Source organism: Tupaia chinensis, unplaced genomic scaffold (assembly GCF_000334495.1).
Source record: "Tupaia chinensis unplaced genomic scaffold, TupChi_1.0 Scaffold147500_2, whole genome shotgun sequence".
Lineage (NCBI taxonomy): Eukaryota > Metazoa > Chordata > Mammalia > Scandentia > Tupaiidae > Tupaia > Tupaia belangeri.
In genome coordinates this window covers 371,862-380,854 of record NW_006207352.1, presented here as the reverse complement: position 1 = coordinate 380,854, position 8,993 = coordinate 371,862, and the positions used below count along the sequence as shown (strand labels likewise).

General features: G+C 64.4%; 1 protein-coding gene across 1 annotated transcript in view; it reads left to right on the top strand.

Annotated features, from left to right (window-relative positions):
• MGLL (monoglyceride lipase) overlaps nt 1-8,993 on the top strand; it is a 72,251-nt gene that overhangs the window by 55,530 nt on the left and 7,728 nt on the right. Inside the window, exons 6-7 of the mRNA XM_006169809.3 lie at nt 65-154; nt 8,279-8,494. Coding sequence (XP_006169871.1) covers nt 65-154; nt 8,279-8,494 — 306 coding nt within the window. The remainder of the gene's footprint in view (nt 1-64; nt 155-8,278; nt 8,495-8,993) is intronic.

Below are 8,993 nucleotides of genomic sequence, written 5' to 3'. Positions count from 1 at the left end.
GTTTGGGTGGCGGGGCGGGGAGGCCCGCGTGGCCCCGCCGTGCTCACCTCTCGTTCCCCGCCAGGTCCTGGCTGCCAGAGTGCTCAACCTCATCCTGCCGAACCTATCCCTGGGGCCCATCGACTCCAGTGTACTCTCTCGGAATAAGACGGAGGTGAGTCTGGGAACCCGGGGCCAAGGGGTGAGGGTAGCAGCCCCCCAGGGAAACCGAGCTCCAGTTCTGTCCTAGTGCCCGCCGCCCGGTTACCAGGCCTGGTACAAGGTGCTAGGGACAGGAAGGAGCATGAGTGGCCACCGACTTCAGGGTCAGATGGGACAGGAGGGGTGTCGAGGTGCCCGAGGTATGTCCTGCCATCAGAGCCCCTAACCAGAGCAGGTCGCGTGCACCATCCAGGGACGGACACGCGAGTCAGTGGGGTCGAAGCACAGGGAGGTTCTGGTGAGATGATGGAAGGGTTCAGGCACAGCTGGTTCCAGCCTCCTCTCCCTCGGTTTGGTTTCATTTCCAGACAGGCTGGAGGCCTGGAAGCCATAGCCCCTTCTCCTGAGCAGCCATAGTGGGAAGAGAACACCTCTTTCTAGCAGGAGTCTTGGTTCTCACCAGAGACAGAGAGAGAGAGACAGAGGGAAAGTGGGAAATCACTCCGGGGCAACACCACAGTCCCTTCTCCTCTGTTCTCCTCTTGGAACTTTGGGCACGCACGTACACATGTACACGCACACTCACCTGGTGTATTTTCCAAACCACTGGGTCCGGGACTTGAGCCATGCAATCAGCCGTGTAGGATCCAGCCACCTTAACCACCATGCCACCAACAGGCCCTCTCTTTCTTTTGTTTAAAATGTGTTTTATTCTCCCAGAAGTGAGAGAGATGGTCAGAGAAAGGCAGTGCCCACAGCCCCTGACGCACACCCGGCCAGTTGTGGGCAAGCCCTCGGCCAGTACTCAGGCAGGGCCCAGGTGCAGACCCATGACCTTCCCATGTGGATCCGCGTCCCAGGGTGTCATGTTCCATGGCGGAGCCTCCATGCAGCCCCCAAGGGCTGGCTCTTACCGATTGTCCAGGAGAGGGGCGGGACGGCATGGAGGAGGGTGCCTCACCCCTGCTGGGCCGCCCAAGGGCTGGCGGGGACTGACCATGGGCATCTGGAAGAGCCGGGAAGCCCCATCCACTGCCCGCCTCAGTCTCCCCTTGCCCTCGCAGCTCGAGGGCCCAGGAGAGGGCTGGGTGTGGTGTGGGCCGTGGCCACCTCCCTTCGGCCTTCCTGGGGCAGCTGGCCTCCAGCTTCGTGGTGGAACTGGGCCACGTGGAGCGTGAGCCCTCAGTGAGCAGGACCCTCCATGCACGAGAGACTCCAGAGTCTCCAGCCATGGCGTGGTTATGCCACTGGACCCACAGACCTCTGTGCAGCCCGAGGCCCTGACCAGCTCACGTGCCTGCCCAGTCCTGGGAGGAGAGGGCGGGGAGGAGGGCATGGCGCCGCCGCCCCCCGGTGCCTCCGTCTCTCACACTCTCCTCTCTCTCCAGCAAGTGCACACACTCTGTAGCGAATTTGCACGGCCGTGCACACACACTTGCTGTTTTAACGTGATTTGACTTAAAAGCCCCTAGAGCCGCCAAGCCCACATTTTGGGGCCAAGTCCAACTCCACAGGGACCAGGGAATGGCCCCTGGTCTTTCCAAAAGAACACCGGAATAAGGAGAAGTTAGCTTCGCAAGGCGGGCGCGACCCGGGCAGAGCCCAGGGCCAGAGCGCTGGGCCGGGTGAGTGCTGTCCGTCTAAGCCCGACACGGGGAGACCAGCGTGCACCGTCGCCCGGATGAGGGAAAGGCGGCCCAGAGAGGTTAGTGACGTCCACGGCAGCACAGCCGGTGAGCGCTGAGTGGGCCCCTTCCAGCTGGTGTTGGCGCCGAGGTCAGCAAGTGCCTCTCCCTGTCCCTCTGGTCACCAGCCCATGGCTACGGGTAGTGGCCAGTCTGGGAAGGCCTGGGGCAGGCAGGCAGTCCTGTGGGATGTGTCACCTCCAGGAAGACCAGCCAGCCCTGCAGTAGCTGGGCTGGAACCCCAGTGGGCGGAGGGAGAGGGAGAAGGAGGCCTCCCCTCGACACCCATGCTGTTTACGCGAGCCCCCGAGACCCCACAGACAGAGAGGGAAGGGGCTAGTCCTGAGCCTGTGTTTAAAACCATCAAATGTCAGCATTTTCAACTCTGCGGACACAGGGGCGCTCCCAGGATGCCACCCCGAGGTGCGCGTGTGAGTGTTAGGGCACACGGCCGCTCCCCGCACACCGGCATGCACGCCCCAGGCTTCTCGGGCTGGCTAGGTCCAGGTGTGAGTGTTAGATACGGGTGGCTCCGGACTCGGCCCTCGGCCCTTAGCGGCACCCACTCCGGGTCTCCGGAAGTCCGCAAAAGGGAAGACCCGGAACAGAGCCGCGGCTCCCTTCCTCCGGCCGCACGTGGAGGGCCCTGGAGCCCTCGGGGGACGCCCACCTTAACCCTCAGCCCCAGCACGGGATCTTGAAATGGGAGAGCTCCTTCCGCCCCAAAGCCTTGAGGGTGGTTCTGGGGCCCAGGACATGGGGGGCAGTGGCAGGGGGTGCTGACCCCATCCTTGTGCCACCCCTGCCGAGAGCCGCCCTGTCACTCGGTCTGGGGGGGCGGAGGGGGGAGGGGGGCCCGACCCCCTCTCCCACAGGCAGGCCGTGTCTGCACCGAGCAGTCTGCCTCCCCGCCTCAGTGTCCCTGTGCTATAAATACCCTGGCCACGGTCCAGGGCACCCTGCGGGCCGTACCCACACGCACGCCATATGGTGCGTTCCGGCCTGGGAGCTGCAAGCACGCTGCCTGGGCTTCCTCCCCTCCTCCGGCTGGCACCAGCTTCCCCCCAGGAGCAGTGCCTGAGTCCCCACTCCCAGCGCGCCCCCATGCTGCCTGCGGGTCCTCGGAAAGCGTCCATCGGTCTGGAAGTGCTCAGCTGCGCTGAGGCCTCAGACTGCGGGGCCTTGGCTGCAGGGCGCCCGCCCCCGCTCTCCGGACAGCCGCCCGGGAAGGCCGCTTCTGGACCCGGGGCCTGGCTTCCTGGAAAGCTGGGCCTGGAGAGCAGATTGCAGTCTGTCAGTGTCCAGCACCCCACTTCCCACGAGTGCTTGTCTGGGGCAGCTAAAAGTCCAACAGTCTAAAAACAAATCCGCAAAAACCCAGGGTGTTTGGACCGGCAGGGTGCGCGCAGGTTCACGGAGCTCTGGAGCACACCAGGCCTGTGCTGGTCCTGCACCCAACACCTCCTTCCCACCACCACCGGGTGCGGCAGCTGTGAGCAGGCAGGGGGAGGTGGCTGTGAGCAGGGGAGGAAGGAGGCTGTGAGCAGGGGGAGGAAGGAGGCTGGGAGCAGGGGGAGGCGGCTGTGAGCAGGGGGAGGAAGGAGGCTGGGAGCAGGGGGAGGCGGCTGTGAGCAGGGGGAGGAAGGAGGCTGGGAGCAGGGGGAGGCGGCTGTGAGCAGGGGGAGGAAGGAGGCTGGGAGCAGGGGGAGGCGGCTGTGAGCAGGGGGAGGAAGGAGGCTGGGAGCAGGGGGAGGCGGCTGTGAGCAGGGGGAGGAAGGAGGCTGGGAGCAGGGGGAGGCGGCTGTGAGCAGGGGGAGGAAGGAGGCTGGGAGCAGGGGGAGGCGGCTGTGAGCAGGGGGAGGAAGGAGGCTGGGAGCAGGGGGAGGCGGCTGTGAGCAGGGGGAGGAAGGAGGCTGGGAGCAGGGGGAGGCGGCTGTGAGCAGGGGGAGGAAGGAGGCTGGGAGCAGGGGGAGGCGGCTGTGAGCAGGGGGAGGAAGGAGGCTGGGAGCAGGGGGAGGCGGCTGTGAGCAGGGGGAGGAAGGAGGCTGGGAGCAGGGGGAGGCGGCTGTGAGCAGGGGGAGGAAGGAGGCTGGGAGCAGGGGGAGGCGGCTGTGAGCAGGGGGAGGAAGGAGGCTGGGAGCAGGGGGAGGCGGCTGTGAGCAGGGGGAGGAAGGAGGCTGGGAGCAGGGGGAGGCGGCTGTGAGCAGGGGGAGGAAGGATGCTGTGAGCAGGGGGAGGCAGCTCTGAGCAGGGGAGACACCCAGGTGTGAAGGGGTCACAGCGGTGCTCTGTGCCCCCTGTGAGGGTCCGTGTGCCCCTCTGTGGCACGTCTACCTCGCCCGGCGGCAGTGCGGGCACGTCCCACCCCCAGATCTGCCGACACGTGTGACTCCTTTCCGTGGCGGCGGTCCTGGCGATGTGACGCCACGTGTGTCTTCGTGGCCTCGGTGGGCAGTCATCCCCTTTACAGAAACGTCTGTCCACGCCCTGTAGCCATTTTTATTGAAGAGTCTCTGTCTTCCGTGCACAAGAGACACAGCAAGGGACACCCTAGGAGGTCTCTGCCGTGACGCATCTCAGCCTCGCCAGCCCAGGCCCCAGATGCACAGTGCTGGTGCCGGGACACCACCTGGGACCCACTTGTGTGGCCCACGGCAGAGCTGTGAGCCACCCGTGCCCGGCCCGCTGTAGGCCCGCTGTAGGCCCTGGTGTGCCCTGGATGCCCCAGGAGCATGGCTGGCGACCACTCCTTCCTCATCCTGGCAGTCCGGCCTTTGCCGTGCGGAAGCGGACCGTGGCTCGGGGCCCTGTCAGGGTCACTGTGTGACTCACTCTCCTATTCATGAAGAAATAAGTAAACAAGCTTTAAAAGATGCGGTGCTGGGACCAGCAGATGGTGTAATGGTTACGGTGCTGGACTCCCACGTGGCCGACCCCAGTTCAAGTCCCAGAGCCGAAGGTTTGAAACTCAGGCCAGGCGTGTGCAGTGCGTGCCCAAAATCCCAGGAGGAGAGTGGGACTACAGCGCAGCCATCCCCGGGGTGACTCCTCATTTCCTGTCTTTGTGTGTCTCTCCAGTGAGCGCACGTGCCCTAGAGCAAAAGTCTGAAAAAAAAAATGCAGCCCTAAGCCCGTGGCCTGGTGGCTAAGGGAGCTCGATCCTAATTGGCTGACTATGACCTGGGGACTGGAAAAACATGTGGGGTGTGCGTGCGTGCGTGCATGCATATGTGCAGGTTGTGTGCACATGTGTGTATATGTGTGCGTGTGTGCTAGGTGTGTACATGTGCGTGCATGGTGTACACACATGTGCATAGGTGTACATGTATGCAGGATGTGTGCGTGTATGCATACGTGTGCAGGTTGTGTGCACATGTGTGTATGTGTGTGCTAGGTGTGTACGTGTGCGTGCATGGTGTACACACATGTGCATAGGTGTGTGTATGCAGGATGTGTGCGTGTACGCATACATGTGCAGGTCGTGTGCACATGTGTGTATGTGTGTGCTAGGTGTGTACGTGTGCGTGCATGGTGTACACACATGTGCATAGGTGTACATGTATGCAGGATGTGTACGTGCACGCATATGTGTGCAGGTTGTGTGCATATGTGTGTATGTGTGTGCTATGTGTGTACACGTGTGTGCATGCTGTACACATATGTGCAAGATGTGTGCATGTTTGTGCGGGTTGTGTGTGCGTGTGCGCTAGGTGTGCACACGTGTGCAGGGTGTATGTGTGCATGTGTGCATGTGTATGTGCAGCTTGTGTGCATGTGTGTGCTAGGTGTGCACGTGTGTGCAGGGTGTGTACATGCCCAGATCCCACAGGTTGGAGATGTGGAGCAGAAGCGTTGCAGCCCTGCCCATGGAGGTGCTTTCTGCTGCCCCTCTCCCCACCCCAACCTCTGGACCACGGACCCCTCGCGGACGGATTTAGAGCAGGCGAGAGGCTGGGCTGCAGGGCTATGCCTGGTTTCCAGATGAAAGCCCAAGACAGCTGCGCTTGCCGGCCTGGCACAGCCCTCCCAGAGGCCCATCCCCGGTGTGGAAGCCCAGGTGGTGTGTCCCAGCCACTCAGGACACACGGGCCAGGGCGCCACTGGGAGAGCACGCCTCACCCCAAGGACAGGGACATCAAGGCCGGCTGCCAGCTCCCAGATGCCAGTCTGACCACATGACCTGGCCCACTGCCAGGACCCCGCTTCCAGCTGGCACATCCCACAGGCGCCGGTCTCGGCGGTGGTGGCAGGGGCTGACACACCAGGAGGAGTGTGCGAGGCTGTGCGGAGGCTGTCCTGCCCTCTATGTTCAGTCGGACGCCCTTTATCTCCATGAGCAAGGTGCCAACAGGCAGGGAGCCGGCACCCACCCAGCCTCAGGGAAGCCTCTGGGGGTGAGCCTGGAACCACCCTCCGTGGCCGGCCCTGTGAGTGGCAGGTCTCCCGCTGAGTCCCGGCCTGCGGTTTCAAACTCAGCTCTTTATTCCCCGCGCCGCTGTAAGGACAGTGCAGTGCCGTGCACACTGCAGACCACGTTTCTGTGCCGACTCCTGGCGTACACCCGAGATCCTGGCTGGCTGGGAGGCTGGGGGGATCGAGACCCCGCTAGGGTGCTTGTCAGTCTCTCACGCCATAAAAGAACGAACCAGGCTTTAAAAGACATGTGTAAAACACAGGCCGGGGGCCAGCAGGGGGCGTGGTGGTAAAGAGCTAGATTTCCACATGGCTGACCACAATTAGAGTCCTGGACCCAGCAGCTTGAAAATCACGTGTGCGTGCATGCCCAGAATCCCAAGAGGAGAAGGGAGAAGAAGGGGTTATGGCATGGCCATCCCCTTACGGGGCAGTTGCTCACTCTCTCTCTCCAGTGAGAGCACATGCCTACAAGAAACCTAAACAGACAAAACACACAAAAACGCCCACAGGCTAATCCCACCCAGGCTGACATCCAGCCACTCTGTCCCCCGGGACCCTCAGGTCACCTTCGCTGCAACCTGTCCCGGTCCCCGCCCCAGTGCTCAGCCCCAGGCCGCTCTGTATCTCTCACCTCCCTGTCTCCCCAGCTCTTCAGTCCTGTCTCTGAGCATGGCAGACATGGAGTCAGTGAGGGTCTTGAGGGAACAATGTGGTCTTTGGTTTCGGAGGGCTCATGTGCTGCTCGGGGTTCTGGACTGGGTCTGGGGGAGCGGCCTGGCCACCCCTTCTTAGAGGGACTTCGGTGAGCTTGCGCCCCCAGCTCTGAGGACCAGGCTACTGTGACTGGGCCGGAACCACCCTGCGAGGGCCTTACCCCTGAGCCCTGCCTCCCATGCGGGATGGCTGTCTCCCGGCCCGGTACCCTCTGCCCCTCATCTCCAGCCCAGCCGCGGGGTCACGTCAGGCCCGCCCTTTCCCCGACTCCTGTGGCTGTTGGTCCCTGGGGCTGGAGCAGTAAACGGCCTATGACCAAGACAGGGGTGGGGGTGGAACCAGGAACAGGAAGTCCCAGGGACAGGCTCCCTTGGGGCGGGGACCTCGGGTCAGCGTCAGGTCCCCTTCGGGAAGGAGTGGCAGGAAGACAGTGCAGCTGTGGCCAAGGCCTCGCAGTGGGTGGGGCCCGGGGCCCTGGAGGAGGGCTAAGAGGGCAGGGTGGAGGGAGGAGGAAGCGCTGCCGCCGGTGCACGAACCCACTGTGGCCGACCTCAGACAGCCGTGGTTGCGGGCGGGGAGAGGCCCCCCCTCCTTGTGGGCTGCTCACGTGCTGCAGAGAGCTGCAAGGGAGTCTTCATCCCGGTGGTCAGGGCCCGGGGCCAGGCGACAGTGGGGACACGCCGGGCCCGTGTGGAAGAACCAAGCCCTGCTGCCCAGCCTTCGAGCGTGTGTGCCAGTGAGCAGGCTGAGGGGTGGGCCACAGCCCGGGGACCCTGCTCGGCCTTTGGCTCCTGTGGGAGAAGGGGGCACAGGGCCTGGGGACCATCCCAGCCTTGTCCCACCCACCACTCTGCCCCGCCCACCCCCTGGGTGGGACAAAGGCACAGGTGGCCGTGGAGGGAATGAGCTCAGGCCTCCCTGCAGCACGCCGGGTCTGCCACGTGCTGCCGCCATGGGGTCGGGACACGCCGCCCACACCCAGGCCGTTTGGGGGCATGGTCCCCTCTGGCAGGGCTCTCACCCGCTTCCGTGCCCTCGGCTACAAGTGGATGGCTGGCCCACGAGACCCGCCCGCTCAGTGCAGGAAGTGGCCAGTCAGCCTTGCGGCTTCTCACAAGTGGCTGGTCTGTGGCACTCTGTCCCCAGCATGGGAAGGAGTCCGGGGGCAGAGGGTGACAGAGGACAGCCTGCTCCTCCACAGGGATTCGGGACTCTGCCTGAGGCCCTGCCGCTGGCAGGAGGCCTGAGCTGCTCCAGCCTGACCCTGGTGAGGAGGTGGGGGAGTCATGGCCAGGACCAGCTGCACTGACGTCCCCCCACAGGTGGCGCTGTACGACGCGGACCCGCTTATCTGCCGGGCGGGCCTGAAGGTGTGCTTCGGGACCCAGCTGCTGAACGCTGTCTCGCGGGTGGAGCGCGCCATGCCCAGGCTGACGGCGCCCCTCTTGCTGCTCCAGGGCTCGGCCGACCGCCTCTGTGACAGCAGGGGCGCCCACCTGCTCCAGGAGCAAGAACAAGACACTGAAGGTGAGCGGCAGGCTGGCAGCGGAGCCACAGCGCTCCTGGCACTGTCCCGGCTCCTCCTGGGAATCTGCGGAGTCCCCACAGGCCCCCCACCACTCCTCATCCGCAAACAGGAGCTTTGGGGGAAGCAGACCGCGAGCACACCAGGCCGTTTGCCCCCGCGGCGCCGCGCTAAGGCACGGGGACATGCCCAGACTGCGGGCAAGCGCCAACGCGACAGGTCCCGGAGGGCTCGGTCCAGGGAACTTCATGGGGCTGGGCTGAGGGTCGTGCAGGACCAAGCCCCCACCTCGGGTGGGGCAGACGGCTGAGCGGGGAAGAGTGGGGGGTCAGGCGGGGCGCCCTGGGTGGTCGAGCAGCCCAGAGGGGCCTGCAGGGCTGACCGGGCCAGGGCTCTGCAGAGGGCGGGCGGGGCCCCTGCACAGACAGCTCTGGCTCCTGTCCCTGCTGAGCCGAGGAGTGGCATCCTTCTAGCGGCCACAGGAGGCCGAGGGGGGGCAGGGGCCGGGGGGG